The following is a 27,007-nucleotide window of genomic DNA, read 5'->3' on the forward strand; positions in this document are numbered from 1 at the left end:
TTAGATCATACACTTAGAAATTTACCAAAAGATGTTTTTTTTGAGCAGTGAACCTTGTGGCTCATTTTAGAAAGCATGGAAATAACCAAGGTCAGAATACAATGCTGGAATTCCACCGAGTTCTCTCCCTGCCCCTGATTGTAAACATATGGGCCACGTGGAAATGTGCACTCTTCAGTCACACCAAGAGGGAAGAGTGATGAGAGGGTGTGCAGACACCAGCACAAGATGACAGCCCAGCCCCGTCTTGCACTGTGCCGACTGGGAGCCTTCATGGGAGCAGACCGAGAGCCAGCTGTAACTACAGTACAGTGAAGGCCTCAGGAGAAGACTACAATATTGATCTGCAGAGGGAGTTTTTCAAGGCCTCCTTACTTGAGGAGAAGTAGTTGACATTTTCCAGCTGGTCAAGGGAAGCGTGCCTTTTGCTCTTTTCCTGTGTTCCAAACTCAACTTGATTGGAAGAGTAGCAGCATTTTATGAAAGCATGCTGACCAGAGTGACTGGGCTTCACTTCAACCCTTTCCTGGATCTGTGGGACAGTCAGGAGCTTGTCTTCCAAAACTGGTACTTAGAACCATCACTGCCACTGAACATCAGCCCGAGTTTTCTCTAAATGAAAAACTGTCCCTCGCTTTATAGTTAACATTTCTTTGATTTAATATCCTTTTGCTGACCAAGTGTTTTAGTCAGGGTTCTCTAGAGGATCAGAACAACAGGAGATACACACACACACGCACACAATTCTGAAAAGGGTACTTGTCAGATTGGCTTATGTAGCCAGAAGCTAGATAGGCCTACGATGGCACCTCAATCTAGGATGACAGGCCTGGAAACTCCCTGGGCAGTCACTAGTCAGAGTTCTCTTTGGAAGAGTGAGGGAGCTGGAGTCTGATGTCCTCCGGCCATTACAGCAGTTAATCAAGAACCCATTGGAGAAGAATGGCGGTGTGAGCTTGTGTCTGCAGCTGCTTCCTTGTTCTTGCAACATTTTTGTTCCATCCAAACCTCCAACCACTTGGACTGTGCTTCACTCACTCAGGGAGGATCTCTGTTTCAGTTTGCTGTCCCACATGCCAATCATTCCTAGACACAGCCTCACTGAGACACCCAGAAGCCTCCTCATCTTCGGTATCTCAATCCAATCAACTTCATAATTCAGATTAACCATTACACCAGGTATCCATCCAGCCAGGCATCTCCACCGTGTCTCTTTTTGTGAATTTTATCAGGAAAAGGAGATTATCCCATTTCTAAACTATAGGGATCTATATTGATAATAATGAAGGGGCATAAATGCTTCTCCCTTTCCTTTAGCAAAAGTGGGCTCCAACTTGAGATAGTCATCAGAGGGAGTTCCGTGGGAGATCTGGGTTAGTTTTTGTTCTGGCTTCCTCATAAAATTCTAGACTTCTGACTTGGAGGAAGCCATGGGAAGGCTGAAAACCTAAAGTGGGAAAAGCCATTCTTGACCTCGTGAAAGCCTGGCGTGAGCATTGTAATACTCTACTTTTCTTCCTTGGACTTGGAACAAAGTGTACAATTGATCTGATTTATGATTGGCATCAGGAGAAAATTAATGTATGTGTTGATAGTTAAAGGTAGAACATTCTTGTTTAGGGTCTTCTATTTAGAAATTCTTGGAATGATTCATTGCATTCAGCAGCATATGCATATTGTGGCTTATATGAAAACACCAAGCTAGTAGCATGTACTAAGCAGTAAGAAATTCAAAATTATTGTTAGGAAAAATATTCATGCATGAATTCCCAATTCTAATACTTAAGGCTCTAAGATAAGGAATTTCAATATCCTGCGAGTTCCTGGTAAGAGTAAAGGCAAAAATTGTGGATAGTTTCTGGTCCTGGAGAGGCACCACCCCTAAATTGAAAATGCTCTCTGGGGGCTCCTTTGCCTTGCTTGGTTTACACAGCTGTCGAATCCCACTCCTAACGCCACAAAAAGCTACGTGTGGTCACCACTGCTATTGCAGCATGACAGGTTGTGGTACCTCTACACACACACACACACACACACACACAACTCAGGTGCACATTCAGATGGTCAATGTGCTTTTTTTTCATACTGGGGATTGAACTTAAGGGCCATCAAACACTGAGCCACATACCCAGCCCTTTCTGTTTTTTATTGTGAGATAGGGTCTCACTGAGTTGCTTAGGTCCTTGCTAAGTTGCTGAGGCTGGCTTTGACCTTGCAATCCTCCTGCCTCAGAGAGTTGCTAGGATTACAGGTGTTTGCCACTCTGCCTGGCTTCAGTGTACTTTCTAGAATATGATCACCTAATGCTTGTCGAAATAGTCAGCATAGAGTAACTAACAACCAGTCCACAGAATTGTAACTATAACTTCTTAAACAGCTGTTTTCCATTAAATATGTCCTTAGTTTCTCACCCCAAATTCTTAGATATTGCAATCTCAAAACCAAAAGTATTTGAATTTAAGTTGATTTGCTTACAAAATTCATTTCTTATTTCACCCAAAAGTGAGTTTTTTGTTTAAATAATTGCTGGTGGGGATGCCACAAGGCCGGGGGTCCTGCTGGCTGCGTCAGGCCAAACCGTATTCAGGCCATGTAGCTGGGAGGAAATGCGGTTTGAATCCAGTCAGTGTGCGGTTTTTTCTACCCCCTATTCTAAAAGAATATGAGGCTCTTGGTAGCTTTTATGTGTCCTCTTATCTTCCCCCAATAAATGCTGTATTTTTCTCAACAAACAAAAGCAGTCGGTCTGCAGGAGGTTTTTCTCTCTTCACATCAATTTAACTGTTTGCCCTGGAATCAGTTCCATTCTGCTGCCAGCTCGTCCTGTTCTCTGGGCTCCAGCCACAAGCCCTGTTCGCCCCTCCAGGGAGCCACCCCTGAATTTCACTCCTTACCCCCACTAGTTCACTCTGCCACCCTGGGGAAGTGTAAGGAGCTATTTCCTCTCAAGTTTATTGTTTTTATTAGTCCTTTCATGCTAATATTTAATTTTAAGGGAATTTTATACTGTATAATCCCAGGGATATGAGGTACCTAGAGTCAGCAAACTCAGAGAGACAAAAAGCAAATGGCAGCTGCGAGGGGCTGGGGCCGGGTGGGGTCAAGGGAGATAGTGGTCAGTGGGAACGAGGTTTCCGTTTTGCAAGATGAAAAGAGCTCTCTGCGTACGGTGGGGGTGATGATTACACACCAGTGTGGATGGACTTAATGCCACTGAGCTACACGCTTAAAATTATCTCAGTGGTAGTACCTTTTGTTACAATTTGTGAAAGGTGTTTTCTGTTTTGTTTTTGGTGCTGGGGCTGGAACCCTTGCCTCACACATGCTAAGCACCTTCTGACTACACCTCCTACCCTAAAAGGGGGCTTTTCAAATATGAACTGCTTCCCTATTATCTCTACAGATGACAGATATGTCATCTCTCCTGTCTATCTTTTTCTGAAGTTAGTTCCTTTCCAGCCCCAAGAGAAATGCTTTCACTTCTTTTATCAAGGATGGAGAGGTGAGCTCATTGCATTCTGGTTCCCTCATGGTTTCACTAGGCTCCTGATTTTCCTAAACTACTGGGCACAGGGTGAGACTGGGCACAGCTTTACCTACAGGAAGGACCAAGTAAGGGTGGAGAAAGAACTGAAACCAGGGCCATGGAGGTAGCTGATGGCCAGCCTCCCAGACACTTCCATTCCCTCACCTCTGATGTTGTCCTAAACTTAGTCTAAGATGCAGGTGGTGTTTATTCTGTAGTGTAAAAAATAATTAAAGGCCTAATACTTAAGCATATCTCCATATAAATTGGTTTTGGTCTTTGTGTGACTGTATCATTGAGGATCATGGTTTGCGGCCCAAATCCCAGGGACATTAATTGTGTCTTCAAAAAGAAAGATAAGCAACTTTTAAAAGTTCAAAAGAACTTAAAGTATCTGAGATAAAAGAGCATTTTTTGAAATTTGAAATGTAACTTGCCCTCAGTTCTTTATATCTTTTTAAATCGTTGCCTATTTGGAGGTTGGGAGTTCAACTTCTCAGACAACTAACAATGTGTCTCATATTCATCTGTTTTGTTGGATATATTCTCAGCAGTTAAGAGCTCAGCAATTTGTATCTTAGGCATAAGTGAAAATAACTGGCCAGTTCCCAGAGTTCCTTCTTTCTCCCTGTATGCATGCCAACTTGAGAGGAGATTGGTAACATTTAGGAAAAATTCTTGGAATTTGTCATTGCTGAGGCTGCTGTTAGAAATTACCAGAGACTGGGCAGCTTAAACACCAAACATTTCTCACAGTTCTGGGAGTCCAAGATGGTGGTACCAACATGGGCAGGTTCTGGTGAGGTCCCTTATCCAGTTTTCCTCGAAGGACAGGGCAGAGTGGTGGTGGTGGAAAGCTCTGGCCCCTTCTTCCTCTTAAAAGGACTCTAATCCCATTGGGGGCAATCTTCTCTCATGACCTTATTGAATTACCTCACAAAAGCCCCAGCTCAGTCATGGAAATCGGCGCGTTCGCCTGTGCATAGTCTAGTCTATGAGAAGAGGCCTTTCTTAACAATTGCTCATGAAAGGAGATGACTTCTGAAAAGTTTAACAACAAAAACAACACAGAGGAATCAATGTCAGGGAACGTCAATAGAGAAGGGAATGGTCATTAGCTGTCCCTTAACATTAGAGGGCTAATGCAGTTAAGAGCAGTTAAGAGCTCAGTATGTGGAGACCTGACTTTAAGTTCCACTTCACCATTTACTTACTGTGTGACCTTGGACTTCCCCAGAGTTCAGTGTATGTATCCATAAGATGGGGATAACAGGGTGGCTTTCCACAGATGGTTAAGAGGTACAGAGATGTAAGTACAATGGGTGGTGAACCCCAAGGGCTGGTACAAGAAAAAAAAAAAGACTTCAAAATCCAGATTAAGACAGTAACCAGAATGGAATAAAATAGTCATTCTCTGAAGGATAAATGATGTGGTAAAGAGAGAATGTTGTTGGCTTCCATTTTTTCTATGTAATAAACCACCCCAAAAGTAGTGCTTAAAAGAACATCAATCATTGATTTTGCTATGGATCTTCAACTTGGGCTTGGTTTAACAGGGACGGCTCCCTCTGCTCCAAGCAGAGTCAGCAGCTCTCCTGGAGGCTGAAAGATACACTGCCAAGATGTCCACACAGCTGCTGGCTGTTATCTGGGAGCTCAGATGGTGGTTCTCACCTTGTAGGTCTCTCAGAGGCCGCTTGAGCTGCCTTCCTTGGGGATCAGAGTGGGTATCCCAAGAGAAGAGGAGGGTACCAGTTTCTTAGGCCTTGACCTTAAGAAATAGGTAGAGCTGGGTTCAGTGACTCATACCTGTAATCCCAGTGACTTGTGGAGGCTGAGCCAGAAGGATCACAAGCTTGAGGCCAGTCTCAGCAACTTAGCGAGAGTCTGTCTTAAAATTAAATTAAAAAGGGCTGAGTGTAACTCAGTGGCAGAGCACCCCAGAGTTCATTCCCCAACACTGTGAACGGAAAGAAGGAAGGATGAAGGAAGGACAGGAAGAAGGGAGGGAGGGGAGGGAGGAAGGAAAGGAAAGAAGGGCACAGCATCATTTCCACAGTGCTCTGTTGGTTAGGTAGCAATGGAGCCCAGAGTCAAAGGAAGGAGGCTTGGACTCTACCTCTCAGTGAGAGAATGTCATAGTTTGTAAACTTGTTGAAAACTGTCACAGCATGTGACCCCACAACTTGCCCAGACTCTGGGTTGTTTCAGTAGCCTTTGGTACATTCGGAAGGGAAAAGATGATACACAGACACACCACCTTGGTCCACTTCCTTTGCTCTGTGAATGATTTCTGCATCAATGAGCAGTTTAAATAAAAAGGAAAAGTCCTACTAAGTTGACTTAACCACAAAATGACATCTTAGCTCACCAGATGCTATGGTCTGTGTTATTGCGCCCTTATATCTGTACCCCTGTGTCAAGGATTCCCTTTACCTTGATGGCCTTTCCTTCAAAACCTACACATAGTAACTAAAGGTGAATGTACTGTGGCTCCCGAGTCCAACCATCTTGGAAATGGCTAGCTTTTGTCCCTAACCCTTCCTTCTCCAGAAAAAGAGCCAAATGCTAGGATGGTAAGGTGACCTGTTCACCGCACTCTCCAGAGAGTGAGAGTTTCAAAATGGGAAGTATAGTTGACATTATGTTATCTCCAATAAGTTCACAGAGCGTTCATTCTCTCAGAAAGTCAGAAGGGACAAGAAAGAAATTGGAATTTATTTTATTGCATTTACTTTGTGTAAGGCACATTTGCGCTGTCTTTTTTTTTTTTTTTTTTGAGAGAGAGAATTTCTTAATATTTATTTTTTAGTTTTCGGCAGACACAACATCTTTATTTTACTTTTATGTGGTGCTGAGGATCGAACCCAGAGCCCCGCGCATGCCAGGTGAGCGCATTACTGCTTGAGCCACATCCCCAGCCCGATTTGCACTGTCTTCTTGTAGGCATACACTTTGTACATGATTATAATTTTAAAGTTTAGTATTTAAGAGGTTTGAGCTGGATTTTTTCAAAGATAAGGAATAATTCTTTAAAAACAATTAATATGCTTTATACCCAGCCCTAACACAATTGATAAAATATTTAAGTAATGAAGTAACAGGGATAAAAGTTGTGGTTACCTCCGAAAGCACTGACTTGCACTTGCTTTCACATTTTAATTCCTATAAGTTACAGAAGAACTCTAATGTAAGTTCCTATTTGCTTCTGAGGAACGCTATGTATATTAGTGTTTATTGTAGATCATTTTTAATAGTATGTGATGAGGAGAATTCACTTTAGTTTTTTTATTTCCATCCAGTTCCTAGTGAGATTCTGTTTCTTCAAATATGAGAAACTTCTAAATAAACTAAACTCTGTGTTACCTAAACCTCCTGTTGATCTAAATTCATCTAGACTGCCCTTTACTTATGGTGAGGGGCCATCCTCACTAATCTGATATCCATGTTAGGATCAGCAGCCATGAGAGCAACACCCAGCCATCCCATTGAAATTCGGAATTAGGATGCCTTGCCCTACTAGGTCTCCTTCTGAACCATGGCACTGGGAATTCTGTGCCCTTAAGGAGTTGTTTATTTTTCCAGACTGGTTAACGCATCAGGAACTTGGCTTCATGTAATCATCATGAAACCAAAACCTTGACACTTTTTTCTATAGGAATTATCAGAGTTGTGAAGTTAATTGAAAACAGTATTTATGACCAGTGGGAAAAGTCCCAAGAGGGATTTTTTATTTGTTTCAGTTCAGGGAAATGCAACCATGTAGCTTTTAGCAGAAAATTCCTGAACATCAACTGCTCCTGACAGAGCCTTGGGGATGCCACCTGCACGCAGCTCTGCGGGTCCCCATCCTCGTCTTTGAAAATATGATATTAATGTACCCCAAGAGAAAGATTCAATGAAGTTCAGTAATGAATAAAATACTCTTTATTTTATTGGTGTTATTTATTTGTCTGTTCTATTTTGTGGCTTTGAGGATGGAACCCAGGGCCTCACACATACCAGGCAAGCACTCAGTCACTGATCAACATCCCCAGCCCAATACTTCCTTTTACATTTGAAATATTTCACAGATTTTTGAAAGGCATTGAATTTCAAAGCCAAATAAAAATGCTTTGGGCATAGTTTTTAAAACCACATTTGCAATCCCCAAATTTCAGAAAGGGGTGATTTCACTTTGCTCCAACAAATATTTGCTAGGCGCTGTGAGGGATTCTGGGAAAGTGCTCAGGTTACTCTAGAGACCCGAGTGGAGTCAGACTCTGCCTTCACAGGACGCAGTCTCCAGGGAAGACAGGCCTGGGCAGGAGGGGAAGCAAGCTGCCATCGTGAAGCCCACGGGCAGATAAGGTTGGGCGGTTACCTACCAAGAAGGCAGGTGCCAGCTGGCCCACCAACATTGCTCGGACTGTATTGCAACAGTGGTCACCCAGGAGCATGAACGGGAGAAGTGAGGGGATGGCCAGTGGGCAGGAGGCCACCCTCCGACAGGTGACAAGGTAGGGACCAGCCATGAGGCAGGAAGGTCATAAAGAGCCCCGAGGCCCAGGAGGTACAGGGCAGAGAGAGATGAACAGAGTTGAGGATACAGAAGCCCAGTGGTGGCTGGAGGAAAAGGGAAGAGGTGAAAGAAAAACGGGGATTGGAAAGGAAGGACTTCACTGCCTGCTGCTGAAAGGGGACCAGATAATCTGCCCCAAGGGCTGCGAGGACACCAAGTGGCCATGGGAGAGCTGGGTTTCCCCTCCCACATCCTGCAAACTCCAGCTGACTTGGGCTTGCCTTGTGGAAGGGGCACAGAATGTGAAACACAGGGATCTCTAAGAAAGGCCACCTCTGCCACAGCTCCTGTGGTGCTGTAAGTGACAGGCCCAAGCTTGCTTGGGAATCTCCTGTCTTGGGGTGACAGAGCATTCCTGGGCACACACACCCTCTCTGGGCCCTCTCATGGCTGCTGGACTGCTGACCAAATAGAGCCTGTTCAGGGTTCATTCAAGCGCAGCCCAAAGCATGGCTTCTTCAGCACTGTAGGGTTCAGCCCTGCGAAGGCCCAGGGCCTCCCTGGCTTTCTGTTAGTCCTGTCTGTTCCCAAAGTTCCCTGAGCCTAGTTACTCTGTAGAAACTTCCTCTTCCCCACCACCAAGTCTCTAGGGAAAACCCAATAGCATCCTAGGCAGCAAACACAGTGGTCTTAGGAGTCTGAATGCCAAGGATGAGGACCTGCCTCACATGCCACTAACAGCCATGCTGCCTTGTCTGGAACTCTTGGTCTGTCTTGTGCCTCAGTTTCCTCTTGGAAGAGGGGATAATCATTACACACCTCATGGCAGTCCATGTGGGAGATGCCCAGGACCGCTCCTGGCGCACAGACGTGCTAGATCAGTGTTGGCTGTTGCCATTGTTGGTGTTTATCATGCAACTTCAGTCTCTATTCCTGGCTACCAAAAGAGCTAGAAAAAAATATTCAATATTCTTTCTTTCCCCCACCCTTTTTTTTCCTCTTTTTTGCAGCAAAACCTATGTTATCCCTTTACAGTGCAGCTGTCCTGTGGATTTCGAGTTCCACATCACTTTGACTCAGTCTCATCGAGCCTTTTCTATTGAGCCAACGTCAGGTAAGGACAATCAGGATTTCAAGCTTTTAATTTCCTTAGAATTTTCAGATCCAAGTCAGGATTGGGAAAGTAGGTCTCCAAGAAAAACAGAATATACCATATTTGAATATTTAATCATATTTTTTAACGTGTAACAAATTTTATACATCTGACATAATGTAAATTGAAATTGGATACTTGAGAATAAGGACACTTTGGGATAATTTGTATCATTCAGATAATCTGTAATAATGTCCAGGTGAGTTTCTTCTAAGTTCAAAACTTGAAATCAGAAATTGAATCGAGTCTAATTCTACTTTTGGCTCTTGGTACATCATTGGGTTTTTATTCACCTTTAAATTCATTTTTAAATAAAATGACAATATTGTGGGGTGTGGTGGTGCACGTCTGTAATCCCAACAACTAGGGAGAATAGGCAGGAGGATTGCAAGTTCAAACTTAATGAGACCCTGTTTCAAAATTTAAAAAAAAAAATTGTTTAAAGGACTGGGAATGTAGCTCGGTGGTTAAGCAACCCTGGGTTCAATCCCTGGTACCTAAATAAATAAATAAGTGGTGATATTATTCCTTCCCAAGATTTCAGAATCTTAATAAAGGGTCTAATGCATTTATCTCATGTGTGATATGAACGATCTGTCTTTATGTTCCCCAAAGGACATAAATCCCTACCCTTTGAAAGTGGCATCTCTTACATTTGAAAGTAAGGTTTTACCAGAAATGATTTCTGCTTCCCAGTTTCTGTCTCTTGATATTTAGGTTTGGGATTTAAGTATTTGTTCATAGTGATGTTCTATGAGTACCAAAATAGTTCATTTTTTTAAATCTATGTATTCACTGTTCATACCTCTTTCATCATCATTACAAGTGCATATTTTGTCTAATATATGAGTGTTTAAGGCAGAAATTTTGTATTAATCCTAAATCATGACATGCATATAGATTCTTTTTATTTTCCTTTTTTTCCCCTTGTACTGGGGGTTGAACCCAAACCTCACACAATGTTGATTATTTTCTATAGAACTAGGAATCATTTTTGAGATTTTAAAATGTACTTACATTGCAAAACAGGACTTGATTTTCTGAAGTACCATACTTAATAGTGAGAAAGTGAGAACAATTAGGGATAGCTAATATATTAGATGCAAATGAGCTCCCTAACTTCTAAAGAGCGTAGGTAATTAATTATTAACCACATCCCTAATAAAGAAGGAAAAGCTGGACCAGCAGGTAGCCACTCTGTGCACAGATCCTAAGAAGCTCTGTCACATTGATAGCAAAGCTCTGTCACTCAGCCCTCAAAATATCCTTGATGGTGGCCATGGTGACACACAGCGTGACTTGCATAGTTTCATAATTGCTCTGATGTACTAATTGTCAGCCACATGTCAGGCACTGGGCAAGCACATCACATTCATTGTGTGGTTTCATCCTACAGTCCTTCTTACAACTGAGGACAGTCATCACCTCCCTACGGCTGAGGACAGTGAGACTCAGGGAGGCCAGGTGACTTGCCCAGGGTGACAGGGTCTGTCTGATTCCAGACTCGAACTCTTGACAATTACACTAAGTTGGAAGAGTCATGACACCAAGATGCCTTGAATTGGAAGAGGAAGACAAATAGAATCATGTCATGAAGAGTTTAGGGAAATTCTATTTTGCAAAAGAAAGGCTGAATAAATTAACAATCCATCTCAACCAAGGTGCTGTATCTTTCTCTGGCCTTCAGGGCCCCTGCCAATCTCCTGTGTGCTGTGTGTGTTGTTAGCAGCCAGAAGGTTATGTGCTTGACAGAAAATGATTGTTGGCTTGGCTGAATTTCCCCAGCATCGTCTACCCAGACCCCTCCTTCTCAGCTTCCCACTTGGCACAGGCAGAGCCCCAGACTGCCCTGGGCTTGCTCCTAATGTCTGCATTTGGGATATTTGATGCATAGGGATGAAGAGGAAACTTGAAGGTTCCAAAAATCTTTAGTTACCACCCATTTCTAGTTCCAATAAAAAAGCTTGCCGGAGGAAGAAGGAAATTAAAGTTTAAAAGCAGTACTGGGGATTATTAGCTGACCAAGTGTCTGTAGCCTGTGACACTTCATCCGCTGAACCTGAGCAGGAGTTGATCCTTCCAGGGAAATTCAGACATGAATGTGTACCCAGAAGCTGCAGGGCTTATCTTTTACCTCCTCACAGTTAATCTCTAGGACTAACTTTGTTGTTGTTGTTGTTGTTTTTTGTACATTGATGGACCTTTATTTTATTCATAATATGTGGTGCTAAGAATTGAACCCAGTGCCTCACGCATGCTAGAAATTGCTGTACCAATGAGCCCCAGCCCAGCCCCAGCTAAGCCTAACTTTTAAAATGGGGCATTCTAGAGTCAGCCCTGGCCTTGCACTTTTTAAATTTTGTGTTTGTTTGTTTGTTTGTTTGGTACAGGGAATTGAACCCAGAGGTACTTAACCACTGAGCCACATCCCTGGCCTTTTTTAATATATTTTATTTAGAGACAGGATCTCACTGAGTTGCTGAGGCTGGCTTTGAACTCATGATCTTCCTGCCTCAGCCTCCAATTATAAGCATGCTCTGTGGCACACCGGCTGGCCTTGCACTTTTGTGAAAGAAAAGGAAAGATCTGAGCTTTGAGAAACTCACCTGGTGGCTTGACCTCGGGAAGCAATTGTCTCCTCCTTTTTAAGAACTCAAATAGCTTAAGTATAAAATTTGCAAAGAAGTATTTCCTCTTTCTGGTGTTTTAATGATTTTTCTAAATTTTCAGCCCTGGAGATTAAATTCAGGGGCGCTTTGCCACTATTATACATCCCCAATCCTTTTTACTTTTTATTTTGAGATAGGTTCTCACTAAGTTACTGAGGTTAACCTTGAACTTGAGATCCTCCTGCCTTGGCCTCCCAAATTGCTGAGATTACAGGTGTATACTATCACACCTGGCCTTTTTAATGATAATTTAACCTACAATAAATTATTACTCGTTTTACATCACATAAACGCTGTGAAGGAGATGTTTACAGAATGTGCACTACATACTAAGCATTATCTCACACACTGTATTTTAACAGATGAGAAAACAGCCTCAGATAAGGTGTCCAAGCCAATCACAGAGCTAAACAAGGGGGTGAAGCAGGTTCTAAGTGGCCTCTGGGACTATCTTCTTGCTCCCATACCTCGGGCAGTAAAGGTGGCCTATGGTTCACAGAACCGGGAGCCAGAGAGTAGCTTCCCACCCCCAAAGACCTCCCTCTGTAATCCAGTGAATCAAAGGCATTGCTGTCAACATCTGTTCATGGATGATTTTTTTAATAACTTTATTTTGTTTATTTAGCTTTTTCTTTTATGTGGTGATGGGGATCGAACCCAGTGCCTCATGCATGAGAGGCAAGCACTCTACCACTGAGCCAATACCCCAGCCCTTCATGGATGATTTTTAAATGACGTAGCTATTCTTTTCCCAAATGAGGCTTAGAGAGATGAAGTAGTTTACCCCAACCATAATTAGTGGGATCATAAATCCTAGAAAGTTAAAACCAATTCTTACTAACCCTTACTAACACTTCTAGCGTGTGAGTTGGAAGACCCTGTGACAATTCAGGAAGAATAATCTGTATGCAGATGTTCAGAGAGAAAACTGTTTAAAAATTTTAACAATATTCATGATGTCACTTATGTGTAAAATCTCAAAAAGTTGATCTCATAGAAGTAGAGTGTATCCCTAAAGACCTAAAAAGAGCATGCTACAGGGACACTGCTACATCAATGTTCATAGCAGCACAATTCACAATAGCAAGACTGTGGAAGCAACCTAGATGGCCTTCGATAGACGAATGGATTTAAAAAAATGTGGCATTTATACACAATGGAGTATTACTCTGCATTAAAAAATGACAAAATCATAAAATTTGCAGGGAAATGGATGGCATTAGAACAGATTATGCTAAGTGAAGCTAGCCTCTAAAAAACAAATGCCAAATGTCTTCTTTGATATAAGGAAAATAACTAAGAACAGAGTAGGGACGAAGAGCATGATAAGAAGATTAACATTAAACAGGGATGAGAGGTGGGAGGGAAAGGGAGAGAGAAGGGAAATTGCATGGAAATGGAAGGAGACCCTCAGGGTTATACAAAATTACATACAAGAGGAAGTGAGGGGAAAGGGAAAAATAATACAAGGGGGAGAAATGAATTACAGTAGAGGGGGTAGATAGAGAAGAGGGGAGGGGAGGGGAGGGGAGGGGGGATAGTAGAGGATAGGAAAGGCAGCAGAATACAACAGACACGAGTATGGCAATATGTAAATCAATGGAAGTGTAACTGATGTGATTCTGCAATCTGTATACGGGGTAAAAATGGGAGTTCATAACCCACTTGAATCAAAGTGTGAAATATGATATATCAAGAACTATGTAATGTTTTGAACAACCAACAATAAAAAAAAACATGATATTTTTTCTCCTTTATCTCACCATTAGTTTTTGCCGAGCAGGAAGCTATGATTACTTGGCACACCTTTTACAGCTTTTAACATTTGACAGTCAGCTGCCACCGTGTTCTGGTAACAGAGCTGGTATTCCTGCTAATGGAAAAAGTGGTTGACTTTGGTTGCCTAGACTACATCTCCATAGTGTGCTTTGTGTTTTAGGTCCAGGCTGGGAGCACTTAAAAATAAATCAGCCTGGGCAAGGCAAACATTAATTCCTGATCCAGAGCTTCTTCTTCTTCTTCTTCTTTTTTTTATTAATCAATGAGCTAGAGCAGAAGCAACAGAATGTTCTTGGTTTAAAGCCCCCGTGAATTGTGGGTCACCTGTAGTCTCTGACCGAATGGCTGGTCAAGGTGCTGAAGTTCCACACATCATGAAGAACCAGGGATTCTGCTCTGCTGGTCTTCAACTGGCTGACAGACCCCAGTTAGTCTATTGGATCATTCTGCTCTGTCCAGAGCTCAAGGGTCATTAGTGGGTGTCGTTTAACAAATTTGCCTTCAGTGCTTGAGGAATTGACCAATACCTGTTTCTGAAGCACTTTTACCTATTTTTGATTCCTTGCCAGGGACTCAGGAAGACAAAAGGGTATGGGGCTGGTGTCCACCTTTGGGGCTCACGCATTATGCTGGGAGTACAAAGTCTGCAAGGTAACAGGTCCAGCAGTACAGGAGTTCCATGGAGTGCAGGTGGAAGCTTAGGGTAGTGAAGCTTGGTGGCTGGAGAGGCAGGAGGGGCTTCCTGGGACATGTAGGTGGAGGGAGGCTTTCGAGTTTGCTTCATTCACTCATTCAGCAAGAATTTCTTGAGTACCTAGCAGGTACCTGTTTTCCTAAAACTGATCTGCTAGTCTAGGGGAAGACAGACTAGCAACGAGATGATTCTGAGAAGTAGGAGAAGCAGTTCAACACACAGTAGAAAGCTAGTACAGAGACCCCGCAGCAGCAGAAGCCAGAGTCGGGGGATTGGAGCCAAGGCCCTGCCCCCTCGGCTCTGCTCCACACCTCCTCACCAGGGCCTTTCTGCCCCACACCCCACTTTATCGATTTTTGGTGGTGGTGGTGGTGGTATTTGTGACTTGACTTTGTACTTTACATTCATTTCTTTTTGTTTACTGTCCCCAACTAGAAGGTCAATGCCACAAGACTTGGGACTTCGTTTTGTTGATTGCTGCATTCGAGTCCCTGAGACAGTAGCAGGCACACAGTGTGTCTTCTCACTCATGCAGCCTGAGTGGCTGCAGGAATGGCCCACAGAGAGAAGGGAGAGTGCGGTACAAGATCCAGAGGAGGGTGAGGGCAGAGCAGGTGGTTAGCCTGGCAAGCCTCTGCAGGGATAATGGAAAGACCAGAAGGTCTCATCTAGGAAGCAAACCAAGGAGCCCTCAGTGGGGGGTCAGAGAGCATTAGCCCTCACTGCACTGAGTCCATGGGTCTTCCCTTCTGTTTTCCTTCCCTCACTGTTGAAATTTGCTGTTTCAAGCCCCACTGGTACCAGAGATACGAAGAAAGAACAGGCGTTGATTTTGGAAGGAATAGCAGTCCATTCTCAAGATCTGAAGGGAGAGGGCTGGGGGCATGGCTCAGCGGTAGAGTGCTTGCCTAGCATTTGCAAGGTCCTTTTGATCCCCAGCATCACCAAAAAAAAAAAAAAAAAAAAAAAAGATCTGAAAGGAGAGAATCAAATCACACACAAACCTAAGGAGCTGCGTTGTCTGAACACAAACTTTTATGTGTGTTCCTAGCTTTTCCTTGTTACTTGCAACATTAACTTTGATTTCTGGTAAATTCCCCTGAAGATTAGACTTCTGGGAATTCGTGTTTGAATCACTAATGCAGATTGATATGTATATATTTACATAACTGACATAATCAAATAATAATTATAAAGGATTAATGTAGAAATTGGTAAATAAGATCCATGTAAACACACAGAAGTTGGATTCATGGGTGTTTAATGAAAAAATTATACAAAGATTATTGAAATACTCGTGCTTATCCCAGGAAGAATGTATTCACGCATGCGTCCATCTCTTTGCACTTGATTATCAACACATCTTCTCCTTTCTTTGCTCTCAGGAATAATTCCAGCTAATGGCAAGATGGATGTGACTATTACCTTCACACCCTTTGAGTACGGGACTGCACAAATAAAGATGCAGTTGTGGATTTCACAGTTCAACTCCCAGCCTTATGAATGCGTCTTCACCGGAACGTGCTATCCCAACATGGCCTTACCGTAGGGCTGCTTTGGAATGTTTTTGTTTATTCTTAACACTTTCCCAAAACTCCAAGTCCTTCTTCCTTTTATTCTTTTTTTTTTCCTTGTATCAGAACACCATCAAAAACTTATGCTAGGGGCTGGGGTGTAGTTTAGGGGTAGAGCGCTTGCCTTGCATGCACAGAGCCCTGAGTTCAAGCCCCAGCACCACAAAAATAAATGAACCAACAAAACTTATTTTAAATGATGGGCCTACATAAAATACACCTTAAAACATAACGGTGATGCATAGAGTACCTCTACTGGTAGCAGAGTTGCTTCTGCTGAGAGGAAAAGAAATTGTAATGCAAAAATATTATGAATGTAATGCACTCCTCTATTGTGATGTATGTAAGAAATAATAATAAAAAAAGAGAGAGAAAGGGGGACTTGTGAGGAATGCTTCTTTGGTTTCTGTTGTTTGCTATTTGAGTTTTTGATATGCCAAGAACTCACTGCACCCCCGGCCCAGGTGTGCTCCTAAATACAGGAGAGCATTGTCTGACAAGGCACTACCCAAATGCAGGCATATACACTATTTCTGAATAATTCTGCTTTGCTTGCCCAGCCAGGGTTTACTGTCTTTTTTAGTACACTGCTGATGTTTTCAAGGAGTGTGACTCAAGCCCTGTATGTCTTTCCAAACTGCAAATAGTACTGTAACATAAATTCCACCACAACGGGAAAAAAGTTATATTGACAGTAGTGTTCTCTGAAATTTTTCTAGATTGCTTCCTTTGTTTCAGTATGGGATGTGATGATTGAGTCACTCATGTCCTTTGTTTGGCACTGTCAAATGCAGTTCATAACTCTGGTTCATCATGTTCTTAGTCTCTTTCATTTCCATCACCAATAGTAGCAATTAGGGTTCTTTAGGAGATGGTTTTCTTGACACCCCCAAAAGGTTCCCAGTATTTACAGCATGGATGATGTCAAAGCTGTGTGGAGATGAGGATACTGAGCCATGGCTCACTCTCCAGCTAAGCCCTGATCCTTGCACACGGGAGTGTGTCAGTCAACGTGCATCTCACCAACGGACAGGTGCTCCCATGCTGTGGTCCTTAAGGATACTCTTGCCTAGGGGGCTGTTGAATTTGAGATGGCTAGCACCATTCCATACAATGCCACCAGGCCTATTCAGTAGGTGCACCTTGACTATGAGCATGTTAATGTATTCTCACCTAATTCCTGAAATGTCATTGGAAACTAAGTGTTCATCCTGGAAAACAAGGGTTCACACATTCTTACTTAAAGAAATAGAATTTCTGACTATAATATCACACAATAAATCATCCAAATAGATTCTGCAGGTTACTGTCTGCACTGTCTCTGCTTGTATGTCAAAAGGCCACTTTTAGTTACAGGAAAGATCCCAAACATGAGTCTGAATCTCTTTTTGTAACAATCTTGCTACCAAAAATGGGAATAATCTTCCTTTTACCAAGAAGACAAATCAAAGTACAATTTTTCTTATACCTTTATTTTATTTTTATGTGATGCTAAGGACGAACCCAGCGCCCTACATGTGCTAGGCAAGCGCCCTACCGCTGAGCCACAACCCCAGCCCCTCAAAGTATGATTTTAAAAATGTAATCAATTTAGCTGTTGAAAACCAACAGCCTAGAAATTAATTACACTAGACCATAAGAGCATTTTTCAGCATGTCATGTTTTCCACTTATTATATTCCCTAAGAATGCAAAAAAAAAAAAACATTCACGAACTACTCTGATATATATGATTATGTGCTAAGATGCTGACATTGCATTTAATTTAATAGACCACTGTTTGGGTACACAGATTTATTTTCAGTTTAGATATAATGATGGACTTCAAGTCATGATACTATCAAAAGGAATATAAAAATAGAAGTCATTGAGTTATTGGCTTGTATACTAATTTAATATCTGTTTTCAACTATAGATTGGAAGAGTTTAAAAGATTAAATACTCTTTCTAAGAAAGTCAGCATTCCTGCAGAAAAAACAATGCCACATATAAATTTCCATCGACTACCAGCAAAGACAAGGCCTCCAAAACTGAAGGTAGGGGGGGCGTCCTCCCCAATGTGATGGAGGGAGAGTGATGGGAGAAGCCAGAGAACTAATTTTCCTGCCCATTCGGTGTCTCAGGAAATTAAGTACCAGAACCTGAAATTTCCAGTAGATCTATCAAATCCATTTGCTGTGGCAACTGTTTTAAATCAAGAACCAGGAAAAATGAAGATTAAAGAATTAAGAGAAGGTAACCAGTTGATCCACCATAAATCAGCCCCTGGGCCAAATAGGAAAGAATTATTTCATGTCACATTTATTATTTATGAACAACAAAACTCAGATCCCTGTTATGCTTCACCATTAGAAATTGTTTTGCTCTCGGCAAATGATTCTGATTTGATTACTGATCTAATCATTGTCTGCCCCTGCCTTCAGTTCTGGACCAAGGCACTAGGATTTCAAAAACAAGACAGATGAAGGAGGCGCTCTTTGAACAGAAAGTCAGACAGATCGCTAAAGAAGAGATGGAAAATCACCTGAAGTGGTAAATATCGAGCAATTATTTATTTATATCAAAGCAATCTGTGATTGTTTTTAGGGGATGGACTTTTATAGATGAAATATCATGAAATCATTTTTATGCCCTTTGGAGAATTTGATTAGTCTTTCCCCTCCACTGGTCTTTCTCTTTCAGAATGAGTTTCCATTAGGAGAAATTAATGCTACCAAACCATGATGGTTCCTAAGCGTGGTCACAGCACAAAACCAGACTGAATTGTGGGAGAGGCCAGGACCTTCTCCCTGCCAGCCACTGCTACCAGCAACACCACCACATGCACACTCTGAGACAAATCTGGGGTGGCTCGGGTACCCCAAACTTCACCCCATCTCCACTTCCCTGACCATGAGCTCCTGTGCCCTGTGCTGTGTGCCCCAGAGACCTGAACAGTCCTGCAGTTGTGGGGATCAGGGAGGGGTCCCTGATGGTTAAAACTCAGGCTGAGTGTTCTTGTTCTTCTGTGATCAAAATGAATTTTTAAAACCAGATCATACCTGGCATGTCCATGTGCACCTGTCCAGATCCTGCTCAAGTAAACTTGTTTTGTTGTTTTTCAATTTTGGTGGGGACGGGGGAGACCTAGTTTTGCCACGTTGCCCAGGCTGGCCCTGAACTCCTGGGGCTAAAGGGATTCTTCAGCCTTAGCCTCTTCAAGTAATAGCTTGAACTACAGGAGTGCGCCATCTCACCTGGTTCGAAAGAAAATTTTAGAAACTCTTGAATTGAGCCATAAAACAGTCTCCTGGAAAGTGTACTTGACAGGCTGCCTAATCCACATCCTGCCTCCACACTTCCCACACAGGGAATACCGGCCCTGACCTTGAAGACTTCCAAAGCTGTGCACCATGCTGAGGCCCGATTTTCCCTCTCCAAGTAACTGAAGATTTTGTTTTTAAAAATGTTTTCCCTATTATGAAGAGTAGATCCCCTGTCACTGTAGGAAACCTGAAAAAATGTCTTTTTAAAACTGTGATAAAGAAAGAAGCCAAACAGAGTGGTGCACACCTATAATCCCACCAAGTGGGGAGGCTGAGGCAGGAGGATTCTGAGTTCAAAGCCAGCCTCAGCAACTTAGTGAGGCCCTAAGCAATTCAGTGAGACCCTAACTCTAAATTTAAAAAAAAAATACAAAGGGCTGGGGATGTGGCTCAGTGATTAAATACCCCTGAGTTCAATCCCCAGTCAAAAAAAAAAAAACTATAAAGAAGGAAAAAATCATTAATGCTACCGCTCAGCAGTGACCCCCCCACATTAATGCCATGTCTTTTCTTCCTTCTATGCTGCTTTGTAACATACTTGAAATCCCATTGTAAATCACCTTAAATGCTGTGCAGTTCACTTAATGTTATTTTCCCAACATTTCATGATGAAAGATTTTTACCTGCAAATAACCAATGACAACCTTGACCGTGGTTCATGAATTGTTAGCATTGTGCCACATTTGCACTCTGTACACACAGCACACCTGCTAACACGCACACACAACTACAGGGGCTTTTTTTTTTTTTTTTTTTGCTGGGCCATTTGGAGGTAAGTTGCAGACACTGGAAAGCTTCACCCCCAATACATTAGCATGTAACTCCCAAGAACAAGGATAGCCTCTGACATCACCATAGACACGTCTGAGAAACTTAACACCTGTGGAATAGCAGGGTCGAGTAATCCATAGGCAAATTTACCCAGATGTCCTAACAGTGGCCTCTATACCTGGGATATTTTCATTTTGGAGAGAGGGCATCCAGGGTCTTATCAAAGATCATACAATTTATATTTCATCTTTGTGACTCTTTAGGTTCTTTTAATCTAAAACTGTCCTCCAGATACAGACACACACATACATGCACACACACCACGTTTAAAATCATAGGTACTTTTTTATTTTGAAGATGTTCCAGGTTCCATGCTCGACATACTACATACTAGATTTTTTTTATTGTGATAAATTCACATAATATAAAATTCTCCATTAAAGTGTATAGTGCAGAGATTTTCAATATATTCACAATGTTGTGTAATCTTCCACACTACCTAAATCCAGAACTTTCTTATCACTCCAAAAAAGAAACCCCAAGCCCATTAGCAGTCACTGCTCATTCCCTACTCCCCAGAGCCCTGGCAACCACTCATGTACTTTTTTATGGGGGCGGGGGGTGGTACATCGAATTGAACTCAGGGGCATTCGACCACTGAGCCACATCCCAGCCCTATTTTGTATTTTATTTAGGAAAGGGGTCCCACTGAGTTGCTTAGCACCTCACTTTTTGCTGAGGCTGGCTTTAAACTTGTGATCCTCCTGCCTCAGCCTCCTGAGCCACTGGGATTACACTGTGCCTGGCTACTCATGTACTTTTATGTCTAGGAATTGCCTATTTTGGATGCTTCATATAAGTGAAATCATATAATCTGTGGTCTTTTGTGACTGGCTCCTATAACTGAACACTTTTTAAGGTTTGTCTATCATAGCATGTACTAGTACTTCATTCCTACTTATGATTGCATATTCTTTGCATTATAATAAATACATTATAATGAATACACATTCTATTATTCACATAACTGTGTGGATAGATCACATTTTGTTTATCTACTTACCAGTTAATGAACACTTCATGGTTTCCACTTTTTGGCTATTATGAGTAATGCTGTATGAGCCTCTCTTTTCAATTCTCTTGGTATATACCTAGCAGTGGAATTGCATGTCCATGGGAACTCTTCTTGAGGAGCCACCAAACTGTTTTCTGGAGCAGCTACACCATTTTCCATTCTCACCAGCAACCTACAAGGGCTCCAGTTGGTCCCCAGCCCCAGCAATGCTTAATGTTTTCCGCTATTTTTTAAATCATTATAATTATCTTAGTCATGGCAGTGGGCAGGCAGCGGGCAGGCAGTGAGGTACTCTGTGACCTTGATTTGCATTCCCCTAGTGCCTAATGCTGTCGAGCATCCAGATCTTTTTATTCAGGAACATTTTAACATGTGTCACTAGATGATAACCGTCATTTCACAGGCCATGCTGTCCATCTTAGAGATGTGGCCTAGCCTCTACAGCCTCTCTCCCGCAGCGTGCTTCCAACAGCACCTCAGCATCCCTCTGAGTTGCAGGGTGCAACCCAGACAGGCATCCCTCCTAAAGCTGATGGCATTTTCTGGTGGCTTCTGGAAGTTGGCTTTTTTTCTCCACAGGCAGGTGCACCATGGTAAAGATCATATGTCTTTTAAACTTAGAAAAGAGCTTGCTGAGGAGCGACAAAGAGCCAGCGCCAAATACGAGGTCAGAATTACTGCTCGTTTGAAATCATTTGTTTCACTAAATATTTTGAATTCCTTTTATATGCAAGATGCCAGATCAGGAGAAAGAAAATGTGGATTGAGTTGGGAGGGGAGGAGGCTGGTGACAAGTAAATTGTTAACTATAAACCAAGGGTGGCTATAAATGCTACAAGAGACCTATACTGAGGGTCCTAGAGGATTCAGAAACCAGAAAAGAGAGAACGCATCTCTTTGGAAAGACACAGTACAATTAGGATAGAGGACTCGGGCAGTTAGATGTGGGGAATGGCCCACATTCAGGCTATACTTTTGGGTATGCATGAACCTGCTCTGTGATCTAACAAACATGAAGATGAGACCCAGAGATGGTGCTTGGGAGCCACGTCTGAGCCAGACTTAAGTGACGGTACCAAGTCAGAGACTCTCAGAAGGACTGAGCAGAGAGGGGGGGCAGGATTAAGGGGAGTGGGATAGCAAGGCAGAAACAGGACTATGGGCTATGCAACACCCACGGCCTTGCTGTGGCATGGAGATAGTTATTACATGGAGGACAGGAACAGAGAACACTGGGGACAAGTCCATGTTGGTTGAAACCCAGGACATACATGGGCAAGAGTAGGTACAACTCAGCTAGTGCTCCTTGTTTGAGAGGTTCGGACTTAACCAGTGGGACTTGCAGAATCATCACACAGTGTATGAGTTTGCTGAGGCTGCTGTAACAAAGTACTACAGGCTGAGTAGCTTAATCTACAATCTTAATTTTAATCTCTATTCTAGAGATCAGGATGTTGAGAGAGTTGGTTTATTCTTTTTTTATTTTTTTAATTGGTTCTTTTTTTTTGTTATACATGACAACATACTGTGACACGGTTATGAAAGCGTGGAATATAATTTGTTCTAATTCAGTCCCCAGTATTTCCCCTTCCCCTCCCTTCTCCCACCTCCTGTTCCTCAACTCTACTGATCTTTCTGCTATTTACTTAATTTATTTTTAATTAGTGTCTTGTGGATGTAGGTGATGGTGAGATTCACTGTGGCATATTCATAGATGTACATAGGGAAGTGAGGTCAGATTCACTCCACTGTCTCTCCCTATCCCATCCCTCCTCCCTTCCTTTCATTCCCCTGTGTCTACTCCTCTGATTTCTCTTCTTTTCTTTTTTTTAATCCCCCTATTTTGGGTCAGCTTTTGGATTGGTTCTCTCTCTCGGCTCATGGACACCCGTCTTCTTGCTGTGTCCTCAAGTGGACATCCCTCAGTGTGTGTCTGTGTTCTAGTCTCTTCTGCTGATAAGGACACAAGTCGTGTTGGATTAGGACCCACTCTAACGACCTCATCACCTGGTCAGGTTTTTGAGGTTCAGATACAGTCGCATGCTGGGGTACAGGAGACCAGGGTGTTGATGCATGGATTGTGGGAGACCCACTTCACTTCATCACAGTACCTGAGCTCAGCCGTGTGAGCTCCCGGGAAGCTAGCCAGCCTCTAAGTTGCCAGGGGAAATCGTGTCTTGTCAGATATCTCGTTCATCTTCCTAGATATGGAGTCCAGACCAGATGTCTATTTTTCACAGGACAAACAAAAGAGAATAAAATTGCTACATTGATGAATCTTCACATTTAGGAAAGATATGTATTGAGATTGCCACTTAAATGTAGTTGCTTGTGTGGTTCAGATTCTTTGCAAGCTGTTTTAAAAACACAATATCGATAGTTCCTGTCAACCCCACCATGGAATGCTATTTTCTAACTTTGTTAAAGATGCAGGTGACACAGACATGCCACAACAGGTCAACATGAGCATTTAAACTGCAATTGCCAGTGTGTCTAGGAGAGGAGCAGCCAGTCCTTAGAGTCAGTCACCAGGACAGGCAGGAGGATGAAGTTGTGGAGACCAAATGTTGCAGGGACTCTGTGTTGTATGCTCAAGGGATTTCGCCTAATAGCTGAGCACTGGCAGGTGACCCCAGAGCAAGGAATGCTGGGAGGTCTGAGCTTAGGGCAGAAGGCTGAGAAAAAGAGATGGTGGCAGGCAGAAGGGAGTTGACATCAAGCTGATGGCACAAAGCCTCAAGGATGATGAGCTGATGCTCGGGGAGACCACAGGCAACGTTACATTCTGAAATGTTCACAATAAGTAAATAGAATCTCAACGAGATTGAGAAATAACAACCTTTACACCAATCCCTCCTTAAAATTGACTATTTTATTTTATTTTTAGTGATGGGAGGCATCTGAGTCTGTCCCCACGAACTCTAGATTTTGAACTTGAGGTCCACAGTCTCAAACTCAACTTCCTGATACGTGCAAATCAGAGATAGCTCCCCACCCTGGTGGCAATAGCACTCCTATTTTAATTTTGAATAAAGTGTTAATGTGACGGATAAATTTCTTCCAGTTAAGCCTTTAAAATAACCATGAGCGGTGTACCTAAGAGCCAATATGGTTTGCCACGTTACCCAACCAACAAATAATAGAACCCACAGAGAATCAAAAATGAACACGACTCACAGTATGCACAGTCCCCTTTCCACAGAGACAGGGTGGACAGACCCTGTCCAGCTTGGCCAGCCCACCCCTGGAGTCACCTGTGGCTCCTGGGATTAGGAAAGAGAGTCCAGAGACCCTAGGGGAAGCAGGCAGGTCGGGGAGGAGAGCAGCCTGGGGACCCCACTCCAGGGAAGGGACTAGTCCCCGTCCAGCCCAGAAATACCCACCAGCCTCCACCACCCAGAAGTGGGGAGTCACTGTGTGCCTTTGTTAAAACCTGGCACTTGAATAATCAATTCAGAGGAGCTTTAAACCTGAGACATTTCTTTTTAATGAAATCTATACTATACATTCTCCAATAGTTTCATAGTTAAAATCCTTCCTGTGAATTTTAAGTGCCTTAGAAATGATCTCCAGAGACATTACCCCTAATTTTACATATATGTATGTGTGTGTATGTATGTGTATATATATATATGCACACACAAAAATATATACACACGTATATGTATATAGATATATATGTATATTTTTTAAGGTCTTGGGTCTGTACTTCTATAAAAGCTCACTGTGTCTAAACAGTAACTGGGATTATAATGGGCATTTTAACCTATGGGTATCTCCCCTACACCCAGACAGAATTCCACAAGTGGGTTCCACAAGTGGGTTCCACCAATTGCCCAATGGGTTTCTATGAGTTTTAAAGAGAAATAAAGTTTTATGCCTTGTCTTCAACTTCGCTATTTTTTATGATTTAAAAAAAACAGAGCGATAGAGGAGATCCTATTCCGAATGAGGAATTTCAGCGACTCAACACAGAAGTCAACCATAAGCGGCTAATTCGCGAACTAGAAGAGGTGAGTGATTTTTCCTTTCTTTGGAATCTCATTATTGGCCCTTCTTTAAATGCTTATTTTTTGAAAACCTTTGGAAATTTTATGGAAATTCCTTTACCAAGAGGGAGCTAATAGTTTCTCAGATGCTTCCATTTTCAGAGTGCTTTTAACCATCCATTTGCAAGTAAAGCATTGAGACCTGTGATGCGTGTGTCCCTTGAATCTGACGGTGTCCTCGCCTCCTCCTCCTCCCGCATCTCGACTTTTCCTTTCTCTTTCTTTGTTTCCCTTTGCTCTCCAGGTGGCTCTGCAGGTGCTCAGGTGGGTCCCTAACCTCTGTTCCCAGTGCCCCTCCTTGGTGAGAAGATGGCAAGACCAGAAGTGGAAGCTTGGAGTTGTGGTTTCTCTCTGGGACAGAGAGGGGACCCAGGACAAGCCCCTGAGCTACGATACCTTAGTGCCCTCAGGTGTTAAAGGGGGACAGCAGCCCTGCCACCTGACTCCGTCACGTGACAGTTTCCATTAAGACTCCAACTTCAGCAGGGAAACCAGCTCTCCCTGACCATCCCATCTCTCTCCGTCCTCACTGTCTTCACTGGGGTCGCCACATCTGGATTATTTTTACCTCTTTTTTTTCTCCCCATCATTGAATCTAGCCAGAGTCTTGCCAGGAGCTCTTCCACAAGGCCACCCAAGTCCAACCTCCAGGGCTCGCTTTGACTGATCCGGTGGCTGTTGTCCTACACCTGTCCCCACCCCCACCCACCCCCACACGCTCCTCTGCAGCCCACTGCACAGGCCAGGGTCATGCTGATCCACTTCTGGAGACTGTTTTCATCTTGCCATCCCCCTCCCCCCCCCCACACACACACACAAGAACCTGCAGCTCTGGTGTACCTGTGACTCCGGGCACCCTGCCCTCTTTGTTCACTCCCTGGCCTGTGCACACTGTGCCCAGGACGTGCAGGCACGGTGTTGGTGCTGGGCACACAGGGCTGAGCAGAGCGTCCTCCTTGCCATCCAGGGACCTCATGGTCTATTCTTCATCTGGATGCAGGGCCAGCCCCTGCCACAGGACTGATTTCTGTATAACTTTCTTCTTCCTCACTCACACATGTCTGCTTGGGTTGCCCTAACTAGACTCCCAGATTCCACAACCCAAACCTTGTCTTCCTCTTTTGACCTCCAATTCCAGAAGTATTCCCTGTAATGTTATGTCTACTGCAAGTGATTAACAAATGCTCACTAAATGAAAGAACAAATAAATGATAACTTAGGATCAAACTCTAAAACATTTTTATTAAATGCTTAGGTCAGGAGTTAGAATTTAAATGTAAAATGAGCCTATGCTTTATATTTACAGGATATCCCAGAATATAAGCCTCGTTTTGATCCACTCGATAATAATAATTGGTTTACCAGGTTCAGGGCACAAAAACGATTTCAACAAGCAGCACGCAAGGTGAGTCCCAGAACAAGATTGGAATTTTTATTTGTTTAGTCATCAGCACAAAGTAATCAAACAAGGGGCTTTTTTATTTTCTTTTGGTACTAGGGATTGAACTCAGGAGCACTCAACCACTGAGTCACATCCCCAGCCCTATTTTGTATTTTACTTACAGACAAGGTCTCACCCAGTTACTTAGCACCTCGCTTTTGCTGAGGCTGGCTTTGAACCCACTATCCTCCTGTTTCAGCCTCCTGAGTCGCTGGGATTACGGGCATGCACCACTGTGCCCGGCAAACAATGGGCTTTTTAAAATAATAATATAATTGAAATGCAATTCACATACTATAAAAATCACCTTTGTAACATATCTAGCTGAGTTGGCTTTTAGTATATTCAGAGTCCGGAAGCCATCATCACTGTCTGATTTCCTAGAAAGAAATTCAGAACTAATTACCAGTCGTTCCCCATTCTCTTCTTCCTCCAGCCCCTAGCAACCACCAATCTACTCTCCATTCCTAT

At 42.9% G+C, this 27,007-nt stretch overlaps 1 protein-coding gene across 2 annotated transcripts in view; it reads left to right on the plus strand.

The window, feature by feature from the left end:
- Nucleotides 1-27,007, plus strand: part of Cfap221 (cilia and flagella associated protein 221) — an 87,896-nt gene that overhangs the window by 22,912 nt on the left and 37,977 nt on the right. For both annotated transcript variants that reach the window (XM_077798197.1, XM_077798198.1), the window contains exons 6-13: nucleotides 9,038-9,141; nucleotides 15,708-15,867; nucleotides 17,811-17,931; nucleotides 18,019-18,130; nucleotides 18,319-18,427; nucleotides 21,626-21,713; nucleotides 24,970-25,059; nucleotides 26,402-26,500. In XM_077798197.1, the coding sequence (XP_077654323.1) occupies nucleotides 9,038-9,141; nucleotides 15,708-15,867; nucleotides 17,811-17,931; nucleotides 18,019-18,130; nucleotides 18,319-18,427; nucleotides 21,626-21,713; nucleotides 24,970-25,059; nucleotides 26,402-26,500 (883 nt within the window). The remainder of the gene's footprint in view (nucleotides 1-9,037; nucleotides 9,142-15,707; nucleotides 15,868-17,810; nucleotides 17,932-18,018; nucleotides 18,131-18,318; nucleotides 18,428-21,625; nucleotides 21,714-24,969; nucleotides 25,060-26,401; nucleotides 26,501-27,007) is intronic.

This window comes from Urocitellus parryii, chromosome 1, assembly GCF_045843805.1.
Source record: "Urocitellus parryii isolate mUroPar1 chromosome 1, mUroPar1.hap1, whole genome shotgun sequence".
In the NCBI taxonomy this organism is placed as follows: Eukaryota; Metazoa; Chordata; class Mammalia; order Rodentia; family Sciuridae; genus Urocitellus; species Urocitellus parryii.